Consider the following 26,171-nt stretch of genomic DNA (forward strand, 5'->3'; position numbering starts at 1 on the left):
CCCATGCCCCCCCCGGCTGATGACATATACAAACACACGGTTCATACTGGGTGGGAGAAGAGAAACACAGTGGCTGAAGGCACAAGAGGAACAAATAAAACAGATATGTGTTTGGTTTAGTTTTTTTACTGCCCTTGAGAGAGAAGTTCAACCAGTCTTCCGCTTCCCATCCCATCCAGCTTGCTTCCTCCCTTCCCGAAGTCTGCAATTCTCTGAGATTTCATTCAAATGCAGAGTGACCAGGAAGCAACTCAGGAATGCAGCCGAACCAGTTAGGTTGCTGGGTAGAGGGTGAGACTAGCCGCACGAAGGGAAGTTAACCCAAACTTACATTGCTGCTCAGGATCTTGCTCATGCTGATCTTCATTCAGATTAAGAGGGACTACATGGGGGCTTGAAACAGCCAGGCGTGAGGGGGGGTAGGATTCTCTGTGCGGGTGAGCAGCCACTCAGCTTAGAGGGAACTGTGGACACAGGAGTGGCCACATTGCCCTTCATGGCTGGGTCACACAGACAGGCCAAGAAATGTTCTGATGATTGACCCAACCTGGTGCTGAGCCGTTCCACAATTCCAGTCCTCAGCAGACCTTCCAGAGCATGTATCTCCCCAACGGTCAGAGCAGTCTGGAGCTTGCCCATTATCTTCTCCAGAAGAGTGGCGAGCAAAGCCTTGTCTACACCAGGCCTGAACAACAGAAGACCCAGGGGCCAGATCCAGCCTGCAGGGACTTTTTTTTACTGGCCCCCAGATAGAAATATCCTGCAGCAGGAGCCATGAGCAGTGGCTCCATTTCAAGAAAGGTGGAAGCTCAGTGGGTTATTCATACAGGGAGGAGAGCTGGTCTTGTGGTAGCAAGCATGACTTGTCCCCTTAGCTAAGCAGGGTCCACCCTGGTTGCATATGAATGGGAGACTAGAAGTGTGAGCAGTGTAAGCTATTCCCCTCAGGGGATGGAGCCATTCTGGGAAGAGCAGGAGGTTTCAAGTTCCCTCCCTGATTTCTCCAAGATAGGACAAAATTTTTATAGGACAAGGTTTTTTTTAATGAACCAACAAACTACCAAAGCATACAGTACATTGCCAAAGCACAATTATATACAAAGTGGTTGTTTGTACATGGTATATCTACAAAGATTTACGCACAATGATTTGGAAACCCACAAGGTTATGAAGTATATGCAGGTAGTACTGTAACTCGGGGGTGGGGGATTTCAAGGCACATCAGGTAATCGGGGTGGGGGGGGGTTACATCCGATGTCCATTTCCACAATTTGTCCCATTGCTGTTTGGAAGAGATACTCTTGTCTTTTTGCCCATAAACATACAAACTTTTCCAGAAGAGATGTACTGTCTCATCTGCGTGAACCTCTTGGTCGCATCTTCCCTCCCTATTCCTATGCAGGAGCATTGCATAAATGACATACAGGTTTACTAACCTGATTACGAGGAGGGGAACATTCCAATTCCTTAGTATGAGGGCACCCGTTCTGTCCCGTTCCTTGAAAGTTTCTTTCTGGGACCCCGAAAGGAGGTTCCATCGCTCAAACTCGATGTTAGTTCTTCCCAAGTCTGTTTTTCCAAATCAGGCCACTCTAACAGCTTGCTTACTCCCTGCCACACTCTTTTGGCTACCACACACTCTTTTAAGAAATGTGAGTGGGTTTCCCTGAATGTTTTACCTAGCTCACTAGGGCTGAGAGAGATTCCTGCCTGCAACCTTGGAGAAGCTGCTGCCAGTCTGTGAAGACAATACTGAGCTAGATAGACCAATGGTCTGACTCAGTATATGGCAGCTTCCTATGTTTCTATGAAGTCCCAGGTTCAATCCCTGGTATCTGCCTGAAAGAAAGAACCCTGACTGAAAACCTCCAAACCAGATGCCAGCGAGCATAGACATTAGTGAGCTAGACGGACCAAAGTTCAGACTCAGAAGGCCGCTTCATGAATGTTCTTTAGCTGCCCCCTTCTCCTTAGGGCAATTAAAAAGAGCTTGAAACTAATTCCAATCAATTGAGCTTTGCTGAGAATAGGAAGTAACTCCTGTGGGGTGAAAGGGGCAGAGGCAGGGGAGATCAAACCTGCTCCTCTAAACTAAGCTCCCCACACCCCATCAGCCTGACTTGCCTGCTTTTGTTCTCTCCTTTACCTGGGTCCCCCACCCACCCACACTTCACCCCCAGGTATTTCCCACTAACCCTAGCCTCCCTGTAGCCATGCTGGTCTCCTCCCCGCACAACCACAAGTGCACATGGGATTCACCAGATCCCCCCAGGAGGTGAGAAAACAAGGGTCACCTTGTCATTTCCACTATCAGGAAATGTAGAGGGTGGGCTGGTAGTGGTGCCTTTGCTACACCGCCTGACCAGACTCTCTTCTCTCAGAGACAGAGCATCCCTTCATGGTCTTCATTATTTTGTTAATCTGCAAAGGGCGCTAGTCCAATGGGAACCAGAAGTGAGTGCTATGCATCTTTTGTCTTCCTGTGGCTCTCTCTGGTCCTCCTTATTCTTCTCACATTGAAAAGGCCGAAAAGGCTTGTTGAGTTCCTTGGATCTTTGGGGAACAAAGAGTTAAGGATTCAAGATGGGGAGGGGCCAGAGGTGAATGGGAAAGAGGAGAGGAGAGGAGAGGAGGGAGGGGGGGGTGTTGTTTGAGGAAGTAAAGAATAAGGATACTCCAGATGTGGGAAGCATTTAGAAAGGTTCTGCAGGGTTCAGGCCTCCAGAAAGACCACTCCAGGAAGCTTCCTTCCCTCTCTCACCACAAAAACATGTGGCAATAAAGTGCATGAGTTCAGGGCCAGAAGCCAGCCCCAAACCCAAATCCTTCAGCATCTCATAGCACAACACAGGAAGGCTTCAGGAGAGAAGGAAAAAATACAGGTGATGTTTATTTTCCGTTTCTTCTCCATGGGGCCCAGACAGTTTTACAAGACTGTTATTTCAGCCTAGCTAGCATTGTGAGAAAGACCAACCTCTTGTCACAATTGCTGGAAAAGGGCCACAATGTTTTGTATATCTTCTAGTGACTCGAAGTTCACGAAGGGACCAAGTTCTCTCAGGAGCCTAAGGGAATGTCTTGGCCAATGCTCTTTGGAAGTCCCAGGTATGGAATATCTCCTGCATCACACCCATCTACACTTCTGTTATATGCTCAAGGAATTCTCAGAGGTCGGACAAGCAAGCAGAAGTCGGGCCTTGCAGATTCTCCCTCCTTTTTCTGCTAGTGCTCACTTTAACGACACCTTCCACCGATTTCCAATTCCTACAGAACTTATGTTCTTACATTTTGCAATAAATCCCTCCCCAGCAGTCAATGGCATATTTATTATTTATTTAAAATATTTATACCCCGCCCCTCCAGTGCACTACTGCTTGGGGCCGCTCACAACAATAAGATAGACACAGATACAATAAAAGTAATAAAATTAACTAATTTTTTTTAAAGTCAGATTAAAAACCACAATTATTAGGTTCAAATTAAAACTGAAAATTATAAAAAGCGAAAGAAGCTAAAGAACCTACCAGATATAACAAAACAATAACGGAGCATTAAAAAGCCTCCTTAAAAATGTGCGTTTTGAGATGTTTTTTAAAAACACTGAGGGAGGGAATATGGTGAAACTCTTCAAGGAGGCCATTTCAAAGCCAAGGGGCCACAACCAAAAAGGCCGTCTCTAGTCCCCGCCAACTGGATCTCCAACCGGATTAGTAAGCTCCGCCAACCGGATCTCTGTTGGCATGCATTTGTGAGAGAGAAAAGAAACACATGGTAATGTGAATCAAATGTGCTTTTGGGGGAGCATCTATTGGAGACCGCACATTGCAGTAATCCAGATGCTGCACGAGCCTGATATGGATGATGGTGTGTCAGGGGGCAGATCTTACTTCTCAAGGGAGGACACAGCTGGCACACCTGTGAAGACACTCCTAGTCATTGCAGCCACCGCTGAGGAAACAATGCAGCATCTCTGGACAACGTCCCAACAGTTTTGTGAAGATATGGACCAACGTGGGGGACAAGACTAAACCCTGTGGGACCCTACAGGCAAAGGGATCACTCAGCAGACCTCTAGTACAACTTTCTGGACTTCACCACCCCCCAAAGTAGGACTGGAATGCATCCATAACTGAACCTCCCACTCCAAACCTTACAATATGGTCCAGAAGAACAGAAATGGTCATTGGTATCCAAACTCATCTGAAAAAGGTTGATGCCAGAAAGAAATGTTCATTCATTAATTATGGTGCACGACCAGCCAGCAGTAAAAAGAAATGTGCGCTTTAAAAAAGATGCCTCAGGTTGCTTTGTGGTCTCTGGCAAGAGAAGATTAGCCTACTCTCTCCCTTGGAATTCATTTATACAGTGCTTAGTCTCACTGCATCTTTTTATGTGAAAGAGGGGGTTTATGAAGTTGGGAAAAGGTGGTATAGAAAATAAAGAAATAATCAATAGATTATCTCTTTATTTTCAAATACCACCTTTTCTCAACTTCATACATCATAATCCAAGTCAGCTAATGAAGAATCAAAATGATAAAACACTATTTTTTTCAAAACACCATAAACATTATACTAAATGAGCAGCAAAATCAAGATAGGATTAAAAACAACAGAGAAATGACCTAAAAAACAAACCAGAAAAGGTCAGATGAGAAAAATATGTCTTTCCTGATGGCTGAAAGCTGAGCAGGGCCATTAGCTCCACATCCCATTCTCTTGGCAACACCACAGAAAAGGCCCTATTCCTTGTGCCCACCCAGGAACCCAAAAAGCAGGGCTTCAGTGGGTGATCTCAAGAGATGGACAGACTGAGATGGGTGGAAGCAATTCTGAAAACATTCTGGTCTCAGGCCATTTAGGGCTGTAGAGATCAAGACCGGCACTTTTCAAGTAAGCCTGGAAAGTGGAAACTGCCTGGTTACAGCTGCACACTGGAATATGATGGTCAGATCTGGATGCTGCCCTCAGCGGTCCGGAAGCCGCATTCCAGTTTATCTGCAGTTTCTAAACAGGCTTCAAAATCAGCCCCTCATAGATCTCATGACAAGAATTTTATATAAAGTAACTGGAGACGTTTTATATCAGGTGGTTTTTAAACCCAGTAAACCAACCAACCAACCAATACCTGGATGTTGCCAGATTGTCAGTGACAAAAGCCAGACCTGGTTTCTACAAGACAGTGTTTAATCCGTTTTCCTTTGACCTTCCTGGAACAGGCCCAGTTCAGCTGAGTGTGCAGTTCTTAAGGTGGGCAATGGGAAACTAATTCAGAATGGGCTGGTGGCCTCTTCCTAGATCACCAGAAAGTCCAGCCCACAGCACCTCTGTCTGTACTGGATATAGCTTCAGTTTGCTCTCCTCATCCACTCCCAAAATAAATCCAGGGGTGTTTTGTGACTGAAGCACATTCTACATTCCATTCACTTCTATGCCTCCTCCTCTTTGTGGCTTCTTTCATTGATGTGCAGTTTGCACTCTGGAACAGAAGAAGCTGCCTTATACTGAGTCAGACCATAGGCTCATCTAGCTCAGTATTGTCTACCCAGACTGGCAGCGGCTTCTCCAAGGTTACAGGCCGGAATCTCTCTCAGCCCTATCTTGGAGAAGCTGTCAGGGAGGGAACTTGGAACATTCTGCATGCAGATGCTCTTTCCACAGCAGCCCCATCCCCTGAGGAGAATATCTTATAGTGCTCACACATGTTGTCTCCAATTCAAATGCACACCAGGGTGGACCCTTTTCTTTAGCAAAGGGGGCAAATTCATGCTTGCTACCACAAGACCAGCTCTCCTCTGATTGAAGCTATTTTCACATTCTGAGCAAGTATATGCTTTTCTTTCATATTAATTTATTTTAATATGACATCAAGCTTCTGCTCATTGTGAAGCTCCTTCCACATTCAGGGGATGTATATGGTTTGTCAGCTTCTATGGAAGTTTGTTTGTTTGTTTTTTGTTTATTTGATTTATCTATTCCAAAATTCCATTCAAAAAATGGCTCAGGGCAGTTTACATCAAAAGTAAACCTTTTGGTGTTTAATAGTTCTTTGTTGTTTATTGGTTTTCCAGGGTTTTTAACTGTTTGAATGTTTAATTGGTTTTATTCTGTTTTTATAGTTTTGATTTTAATTAACTGGTTTTAATTGTTTTTATTCTGTTATAAACCATCCTAAACCATTTTGGAAGGGTGGTATATAAATTGAATAAATAAATAATAAATAATAATAAATAAATATTAGTCTATGCTTTATAACAAGAGATTCTGTTACATGGTGTTGATAAGGCTTTCTTGCCTGTATGAATTCTTTAATGCAGGAGTTACACTCTAAATATTGTTCATTCCAGCTACTAATACGGTTTGTCCCTTGTGTGGATCCTTTGATGGGAAGTGAGGTTTGCGCCATGAGTAAAGCTCCTTCCACACTCCAAGCATTTATATGGTTTCCCCCTTGTATGAACCCTTTGATGTGAACTGAGGTTTTTCCTCCCAGGGAAACTCTTTCCACACTCCAAGCACATATATGTTTTCTCCCCTGTGTGGATTCTTTGATGGGACGTGAAATTTGCGTGTTGGCTGAACCTCTTTCCACACTCCAAGCACTTATATGGTTTTTCTCCTGTATGGATTCTCTGATGCTCTGTTAGGCTACCACTTTGACTAAAGCCTTTTCCACACTCCAAGCATTTATATGGTTTCTCTCCTGTGTGAATCCTTCTATGTGAAGTGAGGTGTGTACTCCAGGTGAAACCCTTTCCACACTCCAAGCATTTATATGGTTTCTCCCCTGTGTGAATCCTTTTATGTGAAGTGAGATGTGCACTCCCAGGGAAACACTTTCCACACTCTGAGCATGTATATGGTTTCTCCCCTGTATGGGATCTTTGATGCACAGTTAGGCTTGAATGTTGGCTGAAGCTCTTTCCACACTCCTTGCATGTGTAGGGTTTTTCCCCAGTGTGGATCCTTTGATGGATAGTGAGGTTTGAGCCATGACTAAAGCTTCTTCCACACTCCAAGCATTTATAGGGTTTCTCCCCTGTGTGAATCCTTTGATGTGAATTGAGGTGTGTCCTTCCAGTGAAACTCTTTCCACACTCCAAGCATGTATATGGTTTCTCTCCTGTGTGAATCTTTTTATGTGAATTGAGGTGTGCCCTCCCAGGGAAATTCTTTCCACACACTGAGCATATATATGGTTTCTCCCCTGTGTGGATTCTTTGATGCAAAGTGAGGTACGAGCTTTGACTAAAGCTCTTTCCACACTCCAAGCACTTAAATGGTTTCTTTCCTGTGTGAATCCTTTGGTGTGAAGTGGGGTATGTTTTTTGACTAAAGTTCTTTCCACACTCCAAACATTTATATGGTTTCTCCCCTGTGTGAATCCTTTGGTGTGAACTGAGGTGTGTCCTCCCAGGGAAACTCTTTCCACACTCTGAGCATATATGTGGTTTCTCCCCTGTGTGCATTCTTTGATGCAAAGTGAGGTTTGAACTTTGACTGAAGCTCTTTCCACACTCCAAGCACTTAAATGGTTTTTCCCCTGTGTGGATTCTTTGATGCAAAGTGAGATATGCACTTTGACTGAAGCTCTTTCCACACTCGAAACATCCATATGGTTTCTCTCCTGTGTGAATCCTTTGATGTGAAGTGAGGTGTGAGTGCTTACTGAAGTTCTTTCCACATTCCAAGCATTTATATGGTTTCTCCCCTGTGTGCATTCTTTGATGCAAAGTAAGATTTCCGTTTCGATTGAAGCTCTTTCCACACTCCAGGCATTTGTATGGTTTCTCCCCTGTATGGATTCTTTGATGCACTGTTAGGCTATCACTTCGACTAAAGCCTTTTCTACACACCAAGCACTGATGTGGTTTCTCCCCAGTATGGATTCTTTGATGTTTATTAACTGCTGATTTACTGCTGAAGCTCTTTTCACACTCCAAGCACTGATATGGCCTCTCCCCAGTATGGATTCTCCGATGCGTAATGAGGGCTGATCCCTCACAGAAGCTCTTTTCACACTCCAAGCACTGACATGGCTTCTCCCCAGTGTGGATTCTTTGATGTGATGTGAGCATGTCATGTAGCCTGAAACTCTTTCCACATTCCAAGCATTTATATGGTTTTTCTCCTCTGTGGATACTTTGATGTGATGTGAGCATGTCTGGTAGTCTGAAAGTCTTACCACATTCCAAGCATTTATGTGGTTTTTCCCCTCTGTGAATACTTTGATGTGAAGTGAGGCCTGAGTGTTGACTGAAGCTTTTTCCACACTCCAGGCATTTGTATGGTCTCTCCCCTGTGTGGATTCTTTGATGGGAAGTGAGGTTTGTGCTATACCTGAAGCTTTTTCCACACTCCAGGCATTTGTATGGTTTCTCCCCTGTGTGGATTTTTTGATGAGAAGTGAGACTTGAGCCTCGATTGAAGCTCTTTCCACACTCGAGACATTTGTATGGTTCCTTTCCAGTGTGGGTTCTTTGGTGTAAAGTGAGACTTCTGCCATGACTGAAGCCTTTTCCACACTCCAGGCACCTGTATGGTTTCTCCCCTGTGTGGATTTTCCAATGAACTTCAAAGCTTGACCTACGAGTGAAAATTTCCCCACACAAGGCACAATTAATTCTATTTGCTTCCTCAATTTTTTCTTGGTTTGGGATGTCACCGAAGACCCAATCATCAGAAGCAAAGGATTCATTTCGGCGATTCTGTTTCACTTTCTTTTTCTTCTCCTGCTCTCGCTCCTCCTTGTACCTGGTGCTTTTGAACAACATTTGACATGGCTGGTTTTCATTCTCCCTCCTGCCATCTCCTGGAAAGCAAAAGGAAAAGCTGATATGAGGCCAGGAGAGAAACATTGGAACATAGGAATATAGGAAACTGCCATATACTGAGTCAGACCATTGGTCTATCTAGCTCAGTATTGTCTTCACAGACTGGCAGTGGCTTCTCCAAGGTTGCAGGCAGGAATCTCTCTCAGCCCTATCTTGGAGAAGCCAGGGAGGGAACTTGAAACCTTCTGCTCTTCCCAGAGCGGCTCCATCCCCTGAGGGGAATATCTTACAGTGCTCACACTTCTAGTCTCCCATTCATATGCAACCAGGGTGGACCCTGCTTAGCTAAGGGGACAAGTCATGCTTGCTATCACAAGACCAGCTCTCCTCTCCAGAAAAGGAGGCTGAAAGCAAGGAAGAACTGTTGCTGGTGGAAGAAGAACATTAAGAAGGGGGCTGATCCTGCCACATATGAAGCAGACTCCAATTGACAGTCAGTCAGCTGCTGGTGCAGTGTCTGACTTGACTGGGAGCCCAAAGACCTGAATTCAGCTCCCAGTTCATCCACAAAGTACACTGGGCAGCTTTGGGAGACTCAGTCAATATCTGGGGAGGGGCCACTGATCTGTGTATGGTGTTTTACCCTGAATTGTGGCCCCTCTCCAGATACCTTGAGTATCCCAATGCTGCCCAATGTAATTCATGGTTGAATTGGGAGCTGAATGCAGGTCTTTGGGGACCCAGTCCAGTCATTTTGCATTCAGGCATGTAGTGGTGTCTCATTCCTTGATGAAAAAGTTTCTCCAGATGTAGATTTTGGCCTGGTTCTGGCATGGAGACAGCTTTGACTGCTCTAGTTGATGACCAATGCTGTGGATTGAACAGGAATAGGGTGTGGCGCTTCCTGCTCTGTGGGATGGTGGCTTAGTGATAAGGGGCACGGCCCTGGGACAGGATTTGAACAAGAGTCTGAAAAATTGACAACTGTCATTTTTAGTATTTTCTAGTTCTTTTAGTATATACGCACTTTCATCTACTTGTAAAACACAATCATCTTTAATATTAGTCCTTCTATGATATGCATTGTTATATACTTTTTATTCATTTTATGTAGCAGATTTTAAAATTCTATTATCTATTTTAGCTAGCTGCCTTACTGTTTTAATTAGATGTTCCATGCTTTCTTTTAGTCTATATATATTTTAGCTACTTGGTTTGCACTCTGTAGTATATTTTAAATATTTTGTATTTTTAGATACTCCTCTCTTTAGTTTTCATTATAACACCAATCTCAATCTCAGTGATACATGCAACATTCTTTCTCACAATCTATTATATTATATTACTATTTTATAACCTGTGCTGGTCTTAGACCGTAATAAAGATTGATTGACAACTAAAGTCTATTTCTGGATCATGTGGGTGGTGATCTCCTGTTGTCCCTTTGTGGGGGGAAATGCCTTGATTCCTTTCTATGCTGTTGTCCACAAGAAGAAGAGGAAGCCTGAGGCAGTGTGATATCGGTGTCATTACTCTCCCCTGTGTGTGACTCCTACTCCATATTGTTCATGCATGAGTCATCTACTGAAAAGGTTACCTTTTTAGATTTTCTATATATCCAAAGATACACTCTATTAGAGTCATAATCAGTCTCATCACATAAGAATTTACTTACAAAGGTAAGTAAACATGAGCTTGATATATGTTACTGGCTTCATTTTATATTGTTCCAAAAAATTTTCTATGAAGTGGTTTAATTGTAATTTAAAAAAAAAAATATGTTAGTATTGCCCCTGAAGAAGGCCTCTGAGGCTGAAAAACATTGGGCTTCAAATAAATGCTTCATAGCACTGTGAGACTGTCTCCTGAGCCAGTGTGGTGTAGTGGCTAGAGTACTGGACTAGGACCGAGGAGACCCGAGTTCAAATCCCCATTCAGCCATTGGGCTATATTTTATATTTATATTTTATATTTTATAGCCTTGGGGCTATATTTTAACGAAAGGCGGTATAAAAATGCAAAAATAAATAAATAAATAAATAAATAATACTTCCTGGGTGACTCTGGGCCAGTCACTTCTCTCCCAGCCTAACCTATTTCACAGGGTTGTTGTGAGGAGAAATGCAAGTATGTAGTACACCGCTCTGGGGTCCTTGGAGGAAGAGTGGGATATAAATGTTAATAATAATAATAATAATAATAATAATAATAATAATAATAATAATAATTTGTACACAGATTTTAATAATAATGAACTTTGTTAGCTGCCCCATAACAAATTTTACCAACCAATGGAATGAGGGAACCTTACCTAGAGAGGCCACATTCCCAACAATCTCCTACATGGCTTCCCTGTACAGGGCTCTTTGGTCCAGGTCCAGCAGAACCCGCTCCCCCTTGCAACTTCCTCAAAAGTAACCAGACGCTGCAAGAAAGAAAAAATTATTATAACCCTTGAAATAACCTAAAAATGGTTCCCCTAAAATAATAATCAGAAAGGTTATGTGTGTATGTGTTATTAAAGTTTTCAACATAATAATAAAGAGAGGAAATAAAGGGGAACAGCAGGAAGTGCAAGGGGAAGGTAAGGGGGTTTAAACAATTATCGGCAAACAGCACTATGCTGCACATTTGAATGTAGCCAAGGTAGAGAGATCATCCCTTGGTAGATTGAAGGACTATAGGTAGACTGAAGGTGTGAGCTTCTCAGTACTGCAAAATTACATGCTTGGCAACCAGTAGCCCCAAGGAGTGCCATAATCTGTGGCCCCTGGAGAGATTCCAGACCTCTGGCAGGTATAAAAAAGGACTGTGTTGTCATTAACTCTCAGGTTTGAATTCAAGACTAAACTGATGTGAAGAATCACTTCTTGACACAAAGGACTTCTATCACGCTACAACTCCACACCATGCAGGTAAGAGAGTCAGCACAACAGACCACATACTGTATAATTCTTAGCAGTTGTATGGTTAATCTTGTAACATATTTTAGTAATAATATCACTTTTAGTGATATTATTCCCTTATACCCCTTACTCTCTTATTCCATTGTACCCCTTACCCTCAAATAAAACTTTCTCTGTTTTTGAACATCTCTCTCTCAGCCAGTCATTTTCCTGTAACCAACACTTTGCATTAAATTTATTCTGATGTAGAACTGCTCCACTCTGAGCTAATTTCCCCACACAAAGCCTGAATGCAATTTATGGGGTGTTCACCAATCACCTCAGGGCGGTGCCATAAACACATCCCAAAGTTGAGGGGCTAGAACAAAAAAGGCCCTGTCTCTAGTCCCCGCCAACTGCATCACACAGTTAGTGGCGGGGCCATGAGAAGGGCCCAAGATGCCGAATGGAGGGTTCATACAGTCAAATGCACATAGATGGCCCCAAGACGTGTAGGGCTTTAAAGATCAAGAGCAGCACTCTGAATTTGGCCCAAGAGCAGACTGGTAACTACTGAAGCTGCTGCAGGCTGGGTTTTACACTAATGAAGTGATTTGTGCCCATGAGCATTCTTGTGGCTGCATTCTGGACCAGATGAAACTTCTGAGCCATCTTCAAAGGCAGTCCCACAAAAAGTGCATTGCAGTAGTCCAGATAGGATGTTGCCAAAGCATGAGTGAATGAAGTAAGGGCCTACTTCTCCAAGTAGCGATTTGTTTGTGGAACAGGTATGAAGGCAACTGGTAGGCAAAAAACACCAACTACTGATGACTGAGTCCAAATCTAAGATCCAAGGCAAAGGGTTTTATATTTGTAAGATCCAGAAGGATCTGGATTTCCATTTCCTCATTCCATGGCTACACACGTTAGCCTTATTCAAAATGTGACATCAGTGAAGGAGACAGCAGTAGTGTGGGCAGCCGATCTGGCAGCCCAGGGCTCCGCGGGCAATCGTCTGCAGGGAGAGCGGGATAAGCCCGCTCTCCCTGCAAACCCCCTAACAGCGAGTCTGATCGTGAGACTCGTCTTTGTGTACAGTGCCCCAGAATGCCACTGCAAACCCACCCCAGCCTACCTATCAGAAAAGCAACCACATTTTCCTCTTTAGATGGATGCCCTATGAAATCATGAGGAAAGGGAAATCTCCCAGCCTGTCACCACTGGGGGCCGAGGGCACTTTTGGATCTGCTGTGGGGTGCAGTATGTAAGGAGAGCGTCCTTTTCCAAACTCAGCTGAACAAGGCTGTTCTCTCTCTGCCTTCTTTTTCACTCCTCTCCCACAGCAGCTGCCTTTTCTTTTTCCCTGTTGTTTTGTCCCCCAAAGATCTCTGCCTGACTGTCCCTCCTACCTCTACCCTTCCCTTCCTTTAGCTAGAAGACAGCTGCTGCCAGTCAGTGTACAGTACACCAAAGAAAGAAACTGGGTGCTGGAGTGAAAGCGGCGGCGGGGGTGGGGCGGAGAAGTAGGGAGATTTTGACTTGCTCCTTGAAGCCTAGCCCCCTCTCCTACTCTAGCAACAGCGACCTACCCGCAGCCTTTGCTCTCCCGCTTCTTCGCCTGGGTCTCCTTCCAACTCACCCCCCACCGGGCATTTCCTAGGAATCCTCCACTATAGCCACCAAAGCCCCCCCCCCGCCTCATCTGCGGAACTCACTAGATTCCCGCGAGTGACAAAGGGAACAAGCCTCGCCCCCACCCCCAGGAGAGGCTTGCAAACGTCAGCTGGGGCTTCGTGTCGTTCCGCGTGGAAGCAGGGATGGGGGTGGGTGGGGACCCGGGTGGGGAGGGGACCCGACCCTTTGATCCTTCTGGGCTTCAGCCTCCAGCTGCTCTCCAGTGAAAGACACAAGCCGGGAGATGACGATGCATTTGAGGCTCATTCGCATTCCTCTGGGTCTGGGACAGAGCACGAGACAGTCAGGATGGAATCCAGCGCGCGCGGTTGACATTGTGTGCAGCTCCCCGCAAATGGTGGCGGCGGTCTAACGTCGGGAACCGGAAGTGACCTCGCTGACGTCTCTGGTTTATCTCTCTGGTTTTTCTTCTTCCTCCCCCTTGCCACGAAGAAATTCAGAGCAAAGAGTTAAGGGTGCACATTTGGGGAAAGTGAGCGGACAAGAGGTGGGTTGCGGTGCAGAGCGTGGGCAAAGATCCTCAGACAGTAGAGCTAAAGGCAGCTTCGATTTTCACCTTCGACCCAGCTGCCAAGTGAAGCCCATTGGCATTTCGGAGGATCCTCCTGAAAGGCTCTCTCGGAGATGTATCCAGGAGCTGGTGATCTGTCGCTCTCATCCCCCCCGCCCCGCCACCACCCCGAGTATTTGGTCTATAAAATGGTGCCTGCTGTGGAGAACGAAGGCAGGGAGAGGTTTTTCTAACCCTAACCCTCTCAGCCCTATTTTGGAGATGCCAGCCAGGGAACTTGGAACCTTCTGCATGCAAGCATGTAGATGCACTTTCCAGAACAGCTCCATCCCCTAAGCGGAAATATCTTACAGTGCTCACACGGAGTTTCTTATTCAAATGCAAACCAGGGTGGACCCTGCTTAGCAAAGGGGACAATTCATGCCTAGTACTACAAGACCATCTCTCCTTCCACTGGAAAGGGAGTCTGCTTCCATTCCTGCCTTTGGGCTTACCAACCAGAGACATCTGCTTTGATGGGAAACAGGATCCTGGCAGCTTAAAGGACATTTGATCTGATCCAGCCAGGTTTTCCTTCTGTGTGTCTTTCTGAATCCTCCTGCAAGCCCCTCTCAGAGCTAGGCCCAGTCTCTGTTGGATGCGGGACTCCCGAGGGGCACAGGAAATAACCTTGCTTGTGGCTGGGCAGAAATATGACCCATTATTATGATTATGAGGTCATCCACGTACAAGGGGTTATATGAAGAAATAGCGGAGAAGCCTCTTAGGGCATGTATCGTCTGGCTCAGGACTGCACAGCTGTGGCCCTCCTACAGATGCTGGACTGTCTGGTTTATTGACTACATTTTTCTATAAAAAGGGCTTTGAGAATTTTTGTTGAAAAATAGTTTATACATAGTAGTAGTGGACTAAAGTTGCCATCAGCCCTGTCTATTGGCTGCAGTAGCCAAGGATGATGGGCGTTGTAGGCCTAGCTGGAGGGCAGCTCTGGGCTAGATACTGATGCAAGAGAGATGACCAAGTAAGGGAAGAGATGCAGGGCCACTGGGCAAACAAGGTGGTCCTCCGACCTCCACACCCCCTGAGTGTTCTGGACTGAGTGACTCCACAGTATATATGCTTCCTTTAATTTTCAGTGCAGGTCATACCTGCTAGGGTTGCCAACATTGCGTGGGCTGAAATCAGGACACCGGAGTAGGGGGCACCTAGGGGTAGAACTTGTCTTGGCCTTGGGTTTAGGTGGCAGCCACCAGGCTCGCTTACCTGGTGGTGAGTGGCTGACTGCTGCTGCATGGTGCCAGAACAGGAACAGCAGCGAGAGCTCCTCCCGCCTCCCAAACTATGTGAATTGGGGGGCTCACTCAGGACAGGTGTGCTGGAGGCACTGACTGCAGACCAGGAGAGAGACTTGGAGAGAAGGTGGCAGAAATGCTCCTTACCCAGACCCACCTTCCTCTCAAATGAGGCCAATTATTGGGCCGATTTCAGGCCTCATTTTGGGAGGAAGGTGGGTCCAGGTGAGGAGCATTTCCACCGCCTTCTCTCCGAATCCCACCTGGCCTGCCGTGCCTCCAGCGCACTTCAGCATGCGCGCCCTGAGTGAGCCCCCAGCTCTCACCACCATCCCTGCTCCCCTGCCACCGCCGCTGCACAGTGGCAGCTTTAAAAGTAAAAACAAACAAGTTTTTTCAAAGTCAAAAAGCTGGAGAAATTGAGTCCCAAACAGGACGAGCATTTCTCTGAAGGGAATCCAGACATGCCACGGAGTGTGGGACAGTACCTGCTCTCTGCCCTTATGAGAGGGGTGGTGTGAGGCAGTGAATGAAAGTGAATAAATAATTACTTTCATTAATATTTTTAACAGAACTGTGGCGGGGAGGCCACTTTAAAAGCGGGGGAGGGTACACTTACTCCTCCTGCCGGTGTCCATTCCTGTAACAGCTAATCGGGGCGGCAGTGTACCTCCATACCACCCCGTTGCCCAGAAGTTCCAGATGCTGAAGATAGATAATCCATCTCCCACTGTTGTTCAGTTCAAACTAGTCAGTGTGACTATATGGAACAGTGCATTACAATATCAATTTTCACAAAGCTTTGGTCTGGAAATGATGAGAAGACAGAAATATGGTACAATCAGATTTATGTAGGGATTATTTATTTATTTATTAGATTTATATACTGCCCTTCCAAAATGGCTCAGGGCGGTTCACAACATGATAAAAACAATTAAAACAAATTAACAATTAAAATCAAATTATTAAAACACAATAAAACCAATAAAACAGCCAAAAGCCCTGAAAATCAGGGCAACAATTTAAAACAGTTTAAAACAATTAATCATTTAAAACTCTAGAGGGCCAGGCCAAATAAGTATGTTCTAAGGGCTCTCTTGAAGGACAGCAATGATCTCAAATTACGAATTTCTGCCGGGAGTGCATTCCACAGCCCAGGAGCAGCTACAGAGAAGGCCCGCCTCTGCATCGCCACCAGACGAACTAGTGGCAACTAGAGACGGACCTCCTCAGATGACCTTAACGTGTGGTGGGGATCATGTAAAAATAGGGGATAATAATAATAGGGGTACAGGAGATAATAATAGGGGTACAGGAAAATAAAAAGATTGATTAGGCAAGGTGAGGGGGCCATAAAACCTTAAATAACAGTATCAGCTAGAGTCTCACACAGTGTTCCCTCTAACAGGGATTTCCAGATGTTGTAGACTACAACTCCCATAATCCCCAGCCAGAGGTTGGTCTCACATAGAGGTTTTTCAGCTTAAGGTCCGAATGGTCAATGAATCAGCGTAAGCCTTACTGGAGAAAGGACCAAAATGCAGGCTTAAAGGAGGAAAGAGAATGGAGCAAGGAATTTTAAAGGGATAAAGGTAAAGTGTGCTGTCAAGTCGACCACAGAGCCCTGTGGTTTTTCTTTGGTAGAATACAGGAGGGGTTTACCATTGCCATCTCCCGCACAGTATGAGAGGATGCCTTTCAGCATCTTCCTATATCGCTGCTGCCCAATATAGGTATTTCCCATAGTCTGGAAAACACACCAGTGGGGATTCAAACTGGCAACTTCTGTCTTGCTAATCAAGTCATTTCCCCACTGCACCATTAGGTGGCTATTGGATCTAGGGTACAAATAGGCAAATTCAAGCCCTGTGACACTGCAAAAGTTACGCTCCCTGACTGCAGGGGCTGAAACCCGCATATAATAAAGAAGTTCATGTTTGCATGAACCAATCAAGTGGGTTTTTAAGGAATAAAAATTTCTAAGAGACTATTAAAAGTTTTTAAAACATTTAAAGTTTTTAAGAAACAAGGTGTGTGTGGAGTACTGAATTTGGTGAACCCAAAAGCCTTATGTGAGACCGAGACATCTCTTCTTGCCATATTTATCTGAGTTGTGGGAGTAGTGGTTAACAAGGCTAATCCCGTTGCCAAAGAAAAGGGAGCTAGGTGTTTCTCTTGTCTCTTGGGGGGGGGGCGGCAGAGGCCAAGGGGGGGGGGACTCACTACAGTCATTTATTATTTGCCCCATGTTTCCTTGTGCGAAGTGACCGAATTGCAATGTGTGCCAAATATCATGTGGCAATAAGACAATTAGGTAGGGAGATGGGTCAGTAGCAAACCAGCAGAAATCTGCAGGGGAGGTGACCCTGCAACTCAGTTTCTGACCCAGAAGGAAGCTAAGGGGTTAGCCTGGGTCTTGGGAGGCTGGAGGAGTCTCCCACCTACCTGGCTTCGACGGTTTCTTCCGGAGTAGAGGAATAAGTGAAGGAAGTTTTTTTAAACGCAGGCCATTTAAAATAATTAATTCAACCTATAAAGCCGTAATACACTATGACTGCATCATCTGGCAGTAAAGTTCCAGTCTGGTAGTTGGGGAAGCAGGAATTATTGGGGGAGGAAGCACTTGCTACCTTTTGTTACCCATTGGGAATCATCTCTGTTTGGATCCAAAACTTGGGGGGGAAGCCAGACTGAAATGGGTCAAGTGAATCCATATCATCCAAGAGCCCCTGTAGTTGAGGCACTACCACACACTCTTCTCACACTGCAGTTACCACACTGTAGTTCTGGTAAGAACTAATCTGCCTACTTTCTTTCCACTATCCCTACAACTGGACTAAATTTGGGCAAATTGGTTAGGCAGTTCACAAGTTAGTCCACTTGTGCCTCAAATGTCCATCTGTCCACCAGCTTGAATTGGGGTGGATAACATCATCAGATACTATGCCTTCCAGGTGTCCCTATGTGTCTTTACAACTGTACCAAATTTGATCCAGATCGGTTCCTACTTGTGCCTCAAATGTCCATAAATAAAAATAAATAAAATCTCAGATACTGTTCTTGTCTGTACACTGTCCTGAGTCTGTGGATTGAGCGGTATATTAAATCTCTTAATTAATAAATAAATCTTGAATTGGGGTGGATGACACCACAAACTATGCCACTGAGGTGTCCCTATGTGTCCCTACAGCTGTAGCAAATTTGGTTCAAATCAGTTAGACAGTTTACAAGTTAGTCCTCTTTGAGAGCTGTTGCCATCTTCCCCTCCCCCAATGAGGTGTTAATAACCCCATCCATCCATCAGCCCATCCTCCCTTGGGCAGCAATTACTAGCCAAAATGGGCATGGGTCAAGAGCAGATGGGTTAGCCCAACAGTATTAAAGATTTTGTCCTCAGGCTGCAAAGTGTTTCCTACACAAGAGAACCAGATGATGCCTGAAGAAAGGACAGTCATAATGGCATAAATGACACAAGCACCGTTTCCATTGGGGTAATTTCCACCCCAGCCTAATGCTCAGGTCAACTTGGAGGAAAACCACTCCAAACTGCATGGACTATTTCCAGTGGGGAATTTTCTGTCCTAGACCAATGTTAAGTCACTTGGGGTAGAAAACTAAGTTCTCTTTCTCTTTGTAAACTTAAATTTTATTTCCCGCTTGCAAACTCAACTGACCTCAAAAGGTGATAGAGAGGCACTTCACACGATTGGTGTGAAGCACCGTTAGGGTTAGTGCAGGGAGAGCGTTCTCCCCGCACACGGGCAAGGAGCTGTCCTACACAATTGTCGTCTCCGTCATGGAGCCAGCAGGAGTGGCAGGGATGGGAGGGGGGCCAATTGGCCCCCGGAAGTTCCAGGATGCCACGCGCAAGCACGTGGGTCATTCTGGAGAGATCCCTGGGGCCAGGAGCTTGCTTTAGCCTCTCGGCAGGGGTCTCATGTGTTGCCGCAGCATGGAGTCATGCTGCGGCAGCACACGATCAACAAAACAGGGTTAGTGGAGCACTTGCTCCGCTAACCTAGTTTAAGAGGCAGGGTACTTTTGGTAGTTTGCTGCCAGGAGCAGCGTGGCTCCCGTGGCAGCTGACCAGGAGAAATCGGGCGAGGCTCCCGAGGTAGTGAGAATAGCTTCAGTGTCTCACCAATAGTCTGAGGCACTGCATGTGCTCCCTAATTTGGTCAGATGTATCCAGCACCTCCCAAAATGTCAGATATAGTGTGTGGACTACTTGGAGAAGCAGGGATTTTAGCCACCAGAACAAAGACAGAAAGATGAGAATATATAACTCGCAACATCTCAACTTCATTAAGCTTGGTATCAATGGATCAACCATCAATAGTAGGTATTTTTTACATGCATGCCACACGCATGTTACATGTGTGTCACATGCACATACATATGCTCAAATTGGGAATATACTTGGGATTTCTCTTCCTGATAGCCAGATTCAAGGGGAACGTAAGAAGACTTGTTTAGTTCTGTACGTATGCCAGGTGCAGGCAAGGGGCTTCTGACCAAATTCACCTGCACTTATGGCCCTGTCTCTGGTCAAAGATTGATCATACTAAGTCCCTGTCTACAAATGAAGTGCTACTAAGGAAGGTGCTTATATTCCCAGAACATTTAAAAACAGACCCAAACCAATACCTTTGCACAGATAAATTGGGTATAATTAAGAGATTCAAGGAGACTATTGTAGAATATAAAATACTTATGGTTTATTGGATACAGACAAATGGAGTGTCTCTGAACCACCCCACCTGCTTAAGCCTGTTGGCTGAGGTGCTTCTGCACCCAACAGAACACACACAATTTTGGCAAGGCAAACAATAATTCCTATTGCAATTACTATTAACACAGCAATAAAGCAAGACCACTGGGTGGCATATTCAAAATACATCAAGCTTTCATGATATTAATAAAATAGCAACCTATCTACTGATACCTACTTAGCTAGGTCAGGACTTTGGCCGGAGTGCGAGCTAGCTAGGTCCACCGACATGCAGAGTGAAGGGCGTACAGCAAGGAAGGGCGCCCACAGGTACACTCTGAGTTTCGATGGAGGCTGAAGGTCCCCAGTCACAGTCTGGCTATCTTTTATACCCCAAACTGGGCAGAGACTGGGCAGTGTGTGCAGATCCTGATGGTCTCCTTCTGGCTATTGCTTTTCAAGCAGGCTTCTGGTCTCTGCTTTGAGTTCACCTTTCAGGTTCTTCCCTTTTATCTTGGCTGCAGCCATCAGACATCTGGCATGTACCTTCTCAGCGTCTGGGTGGTCCCCTTCTCCTTTGGACTGTGATATCCATCTGGACTCTCATGATATTCTGAGGTCTGTCACATCCTCTCCGTTGTCCTCCTGGGTCACACAGATGGGCAGTTTTCTACTCGACTGTCACTTTCACTTTTTGTCTCTTACTTCTTGGAAATACCCTTTGTGGCTTGGCCTATGTCCCTTTGCTGCCGGCAGGCTCCTCTCTGGTGGCCCAGATGTAACCTAGCTATTGGGTCTTACTTGTTTTTGTAGGCTGCTCGGCAAGCAGGACACAGAAGCATACTTTAAGCAGTTTAAGAGATTGCTTTCTAGGTCTCAGCCTCTTCTTGACCAAAGATACTTTCTCAAACAGGCCTTTCAGCCAGGCCAGTTCCCAGCATAAGCCAAAGTTCTTTATCTAATGCTTTCTTACTTATCCTGGTGGGGCAGAGCCTCACAGAAAGGGATGGATGGTGTGGAGAAACTTGGGGATCAGCTCTTGGGCTTTTAAAAAAGTTTCTGCCCCAAAGTTACTCATGGGTCCTACCACCTGGGTCACTGCCACCACCTTCTTCAGCGACACCAACCAACGGCACAGCAAAGAGGACCTGTGGCTCTTTGGATTTGAGTTTGGAGATGCTGGCCCCATCCACCTCCTTTTTCTCCCCAGAGTGAGGTCTTGATGGGTTCTCCTCTCTGGTTCTCTAAGTCAAGTAGTATGACTAACCAGCAGAGAGAACTTTTTTCTCAGTGCACTCAAAACATGCTCACCCAGCTCAGTAAAACCATTTAGAAGAATATATTTATTGAAGTAGAAGGAACGATGATCAGCAGTGACAGAGGAAAGTGTAGAGGCATAAAAAGAAGATAGCAAAAACGTATTTATTTCCTAATAAAGAGTCTAAAGGAGAGCTTACAAGCAGAATTTTATCCAAGTCTTTAGTCCAGCTTTAGACAGAAAAAAACCCAACTTCTATCATTCATTCAATCCTCCTTTTTTAAGCTGCCCACACAGGCGGTCAGGAGGTGAAGGTCACTCTCCTCCAATCAAGATTAAGTTAGCTGGGGTGGCTGTCACTTTTCTATTCAATAGGAAATTGAGGCCTCTGTCTCTTCCAGGTATCCAAGTTTCTGTCAGCCCAGGAGAGATCAAGAAACTCAGGAGCCCTTTCTCCACGGTGTGGAGCTTATTTCCAGGTGGAGAAAGCAGGAAGATATTGAGGTGGGCCACATAGCACTGAGCAGGTTTTGCTAAAGCTTGCTCATCTACCAGTGAAGATACTGAGGTCATGGGTTACACGAGAGGCAGGAATGGCAGGATATCGTCTACAACATCACAACCAGTCCATCGCTGGCCCAATGCAGACTTTATACACATGTGAAGAAGGGGCAGCACATGAAACAATCCAAGGCACAATAGAGGAAAGCCTCATGCCTGTGGTGAGAGAAGAAATTTTTCATCATCATTCCTGGGGAAACCAAGCAAGAGCACATTCACACAATGGAAAGAGAGCCATCCGAGGAAACACAAAGTGTTGAAGCCACTTGCCCTAACAGAATTCAAAATGTAGCCTGGCCTGTTCATCCTGGCTGGTGCTTTTCGTGCCACTCATTAAATGCTGCTGGAACTGTGGACAGCATTTGCAGAGCATCCCTACTTCCATGCATCAGTGAGCTGAGACAAGTTATCTTAAGGTTTGATGACACAGCCACAGGACAGGAGCCACTGGTTCTATCACCTTGCCGAAAGAGAGAAGAGAAGAACCCGGCTAACAACTTTCCAGTCTGGAGTCATCTAGAGAAGCCTTCTTCAGCATTAGTTCTGAGAACCGTCTACACCTTCCCCTGCACCAATGAGGCATTAATAACCACATCAAGACACTTGCCAGTCCTCCCTTTGTTAGCTTTTACTAGGCAAGATGGGCACACGGCAAGAATACATGAGGCTACTGTGAGCCACCTAATGGCGCAGTGGGGAAGTAACTTGCCTTGGGAGCAAGAGGTTGCTGGTTCGAATCCCCGCTGGTATGTTTCCCTGACTATGTGGACTAGGTGTTTCCCTATATCGGGAAGCTGTGATATAGGAAGGTGCTGAAAGGCACTTCATACTATGTGGGAGATGGCAATGGTAAACCCCTCCTGTATTTTACCAAAGACAACCACAGGGCTCTATGGTCGCCAGGAGTCAACACTGACTTGACAGCACAACTTTACCTTTACTTTACTGTGACACTACTGAGGATCTTGTCCATACCTTCAGGCTGTACAGCTGAAATGTATCCAAAACAAGAGGACCAGATGGTACTCGAGGACCACAGAGCCATCATGATGTAAGATGATAAGCACTAAATGGAGTAACAGCCCATCAGTCTTTAATAGAGGGTGGACAACTGCCTTTCTTGATTTCACACCCTTTATTTTAAAAAGAAAAAGGGGAAGCTGTGCACTCTCTCTTGCAAAGTCTTCTTAAAAACATCAAAAAACGAAAGGTTCATGAAATGCGTGGCAGGAAGGGTCTCAGTGGATGATGTTGCTGCTCCACACCACATTGAGAGAGAAGGGGGCGGGATCAGTACTGAAGCATTGAGCTTGAACTGTGCAGTGAAGCACTGGCTTGCATAAGCAAGGCTCTTCTTTCTTCAACTGCATCCCATAAAAACTCATGTCAAGATAAAAGGTAGGTTTTTAAGGTGTCACATGATTCTACATGGCTTTTGCCATAACAGATTGTGGCTCTTTTCTTGGAATTCATTTTAAATCACCCGAGTGGGTTCTTTGATGTGAGATAAGGAGGTACCTACAGCAGAAGGACTTCTCACAGTTCATGCATTTATATGGTTTTTCTCCAGTGAGAGTGCTTTGATGAAATGCTCCCCCTCTGAAGCCCTTTCTACAATCCAAGCATTCACAGGGTTTCTTCCCGGTGTGCATTATTTGATGTGAGGTAAGGGAATGAGACGAATAGCTCTTTCCACACTCAAAGCAATTATATGGTTTCCCCCCAGTGTACATTATTTGATGAATTCTAAGAGGTTGACTGTAGCTGAAGCTCTTTCTGCACTACAAGCATCCATATGGTTTCTCCCTGGAGTGGGTTCATTGACAGTAAGATATCCACTCTCCCTAAAGCTCTTTCCACACTCCAAGCATTCATATGGTTTCTCTCCATGTGAATCTTTCATTGTGAAATGATGTGTGGATTATTTCCACTATCCTTGCATTTATTTGGTATTTCCCTCATATGAATTCTTTGATGTCTATTAAGGTCTCTGCTTGCGCGAAAGCTCTTCCCGCACTGCCAACAACCATATGGTTTCTCTCCTGTATGAATTCTGCGATGCGTGATAAGAGTGTCACTTCGACTGAAGCTCTTTCCACACTCCAAGCATTCATATGGTTTCTCTCCTGTGTGGGTCCTTTGATGTGAACTTAGACCTGACTTGTCTATGAAGGTCTTTCCACACTCCAAGCATGTATATGGTTTCTCCCCTGTGTGAATTCTTTGATGTGAAGTAAGGGAACTAGATTGCCTGAAGCTCTTTCCACACTCCAGGCATTCATAGGGTTTCTCCCCGGTATGAATTCTTTGATGTGAAGTAAGGGATTGAGATTGATAGAAGCTCTTTCCACACTCAAAGCAATTATACGGTTTCTCCCCAGTGTGCATTCTTTGATGGACTCTAAGATGATGCCTGTGGCCAAATCTCTTTCCACACTCCACGCATCCATATGGTTTCTCCCCGGAGTGGCTTCGTTTATGTATAGTAAGATATCCACTCACCCTGAAGCTCTTTCCACACTGCAAGCATATATATGGTTTCTCTCCTGTGTGGATCCTTTGATGTATAATAAGTTTTCCATTATCTCTAAAGCATTTCCCACACTGTATGCATGTATATGGTTTCTCCCCTGTGTGCATTCTTTGATGTAAACCGAGGTAGTGAGCTTGAGCAAAGCTCTTTCCGCACTCCAAGCATTTATATGGTTTCTCCCCTGTGTGAAACCTGTGATGTAAAGCAAGATATCCACTTTGATTAAAGCTCTTTCCACACTCCAAGCATCTGTATGGTTTCTCTCCTGTGTGAATCCTTTGATGTATAATAAGAGTTCCACTTCGAGTGAAACTCTTTCCGCACTCCAAACACTTATATGGTTTCTCCCCTGTGTGAATCCTTTCATGTGAGATGAGGTGTGTATTATTTTCACTGCAACTATTTGCTGTTTCACTTGTGTGAATTCTTTGATGTTTAGTGAGATTTGTGCTTGCATTAAAGCTCTTTCCACACTGAAAACAATCATATGGTTTCTCCCCTGTGTGAGTTCTGTGGTGTATCACAAGGGAATCAGTTCGACGGAAGCTCTTTCCACACTCCAAGCACTTATATGGTTTCTCCCCTGTATGAATCCTTTGATGAACAGTGAGGTTTGTAATCATACTGAAGCTTTTTCCGCACTGCAAGCATCTATATGGTTTCTCTCCAGTGTGACTTCTTTGATGTATAGCAAGTATGCCACTTTGTCTGAAGTTCTTCCCACACTCCAAGCATTTATGTGGTTTTTTCTCTGTATGCCTTTTCCATTGAGGCTTACGGTTGGATTCAACAGTAAAGCTTTCCTTGTAAGCCGGGCACAGATTTCTTTTTGTCCCAGTGTCCACTATTTCTTGGATTCTGAATTCATGGCAATCATCATGCTGGGAAGCAGCAGATCCATTCCTCCTTTTCTGTTCTGTTCCAGCTTTTGTTCTCAGCTTTCCCCTCTTTATACACATGCCACCTTCCATCAATCCTCCATGGGGATTTTCCTTGTTCTTAATCTTCTGCCTGTCAATGACTGGAATGAAGAGGAAAAAACAATTGGTAAGAGGATGGGGGAGAAAAACGAACTGCAGATCAACCACCTCCAGTTAACTGTTCTGATAATGGGAAAATAACAAGGACCTAGAAGGAGGACAATCCCTTCCAGGTATTCAGCGGCTCTGTTGACTGGCATTAACTGGAAGCATTGGACTGGGACCATGGGACCTGGGATCAGCTGATAACTGAGGGATTCCCTCTCTCCCAGCCTAACTTTCTTCACAAGCCAAACTGATCCATTCGTCCATCCAGCTCAGTTTTGTTCACTACCATTAGCAGCAGCTAGCCAAGGTTTCAGACAGGAATCTCTCGGTCACAGCCAAGACCTTTTTTTTTTTTTTGGTGACAGAGTAATTGCCCCTGGGCCTCACAAATGAAGGGGGTTCCACCCAAAGGGTGGTACTGGGAAATGATCAGATCGATCCTTTTCACTCAAGGCACCAAAAGTGATCAGTTAAAACATAACTCCAGGACCCAGAGTTATGGTCGTATTTGGCGTTTCCCTGCATTCTCCATTTTAGTGGTGTAATGACACTGTCAGAAGCCCATGTTCGGCCACCGCCACAGCCATCCACACACACACCCTCACTTGCTGCCTCTTCTCCCAGGGCCCCCTCCCACTCGCCCCCCTCTCAGGCAGCCCCACTAAGCCTACAGTAGCCACTGCGGCCCAGCTTGCTAAGATTCGCCAGCCGCGGTGCAGTAGAATGTTGTGACAGTCTGGCTCTTGTCATAAGCTGGGCCACTGTGGGAGCAGCAGCTGAGGGGGCCTGGACATGTGATGGGCCCAAGGCGGCCTCTTTTCTTGGGGCAGCGGGGTGTGTGTGTGTGTGTGTGTGTGTGTGTGTGTGTGTGTGTGTGTGAGCGTATTTTATCTTTGTGTAATTAAGAGGTCCTGGTGGGAGAAT

The 26,171-nt window shown here is 45.3% G+C and overlaps 2 protein-coding genes across 7 annotated transcripts in view; both read right to left on the reverse strand.

The window, feature by feature from the left end:
• Nucleotides 1–14,002, reverse strand: part of LOC128347460 (zinc finger protein 91-like) — a 31,090-nt gene extending 17,088 nt beyond the window's left edge. The window contains exons 1-3 of one of the 3 annotated variants that reach the window (XM_053302170.1): nt 13,374–13,705; nt 11,085–11,198; nt 6,582–8,811 (exon numbers count right to left, since the gene is read on the reverse strand). In XM_053302170.1, the coding sequence (XP_053158145.1) occupies nt 6,582–8,773 (2,192 nt within the window). In that variant the 5' untranslated portion in view covers nt 8,774–8,811; nt 11,085–11,198; nt 13,374–13,705. Of the gene's footprint in view, nt 1–5,975; nt 8,812–11,084; nt 11,199–13,247; nt 13,352–13,373; nt 13,706–13,909 lie in introns of those variants that run through there. The other 2 variants (XM_053302169.1, XM_053302167.1) reach the window with 2 other exon arrangements.
• A 5,847-nt stretch (nt 14,003–19,849) lies between these two features.
• LOC128347455 (zinc finger protein 260-like) overlaps nt 19,850–26,171 on the reverse strand; it is a 32,715-nt gene continuing 26,393 nt past the window's right edge. For all 4 annotated transcript variants that reach the window (XM_053302159.1, XM_053302157.1, XM_053302158.1 and 1 more), the window contains one exon: nt 19,850–25,240. In XM_053302159.1, coding sequence (XP_053158134.1) covers nt 23,586–25,240 — 1,655 coding nt within the window. In that variant the 3' untranslated portion in view covers nt 19,850–23,585. The remainder of the gene's footprint in view (nt 25,241–26,171) is intronic.

Source organism: Hemicordylus capensis, chromosome 2, assembly GCF_027244095.1.
Source record: "Hemicordylus capensis ecotype Gifberg chromosome 2, rHemCap1.1.pri, whole genome shotgun sequence".
NCBI classification, from domain to species: domain Eukaryota; kingdom Metazoa; phylum Chordata; class Lepidosauria; order Squamata; family Cordylidae; genus Hemicordylus; species Hemicordylus capensis.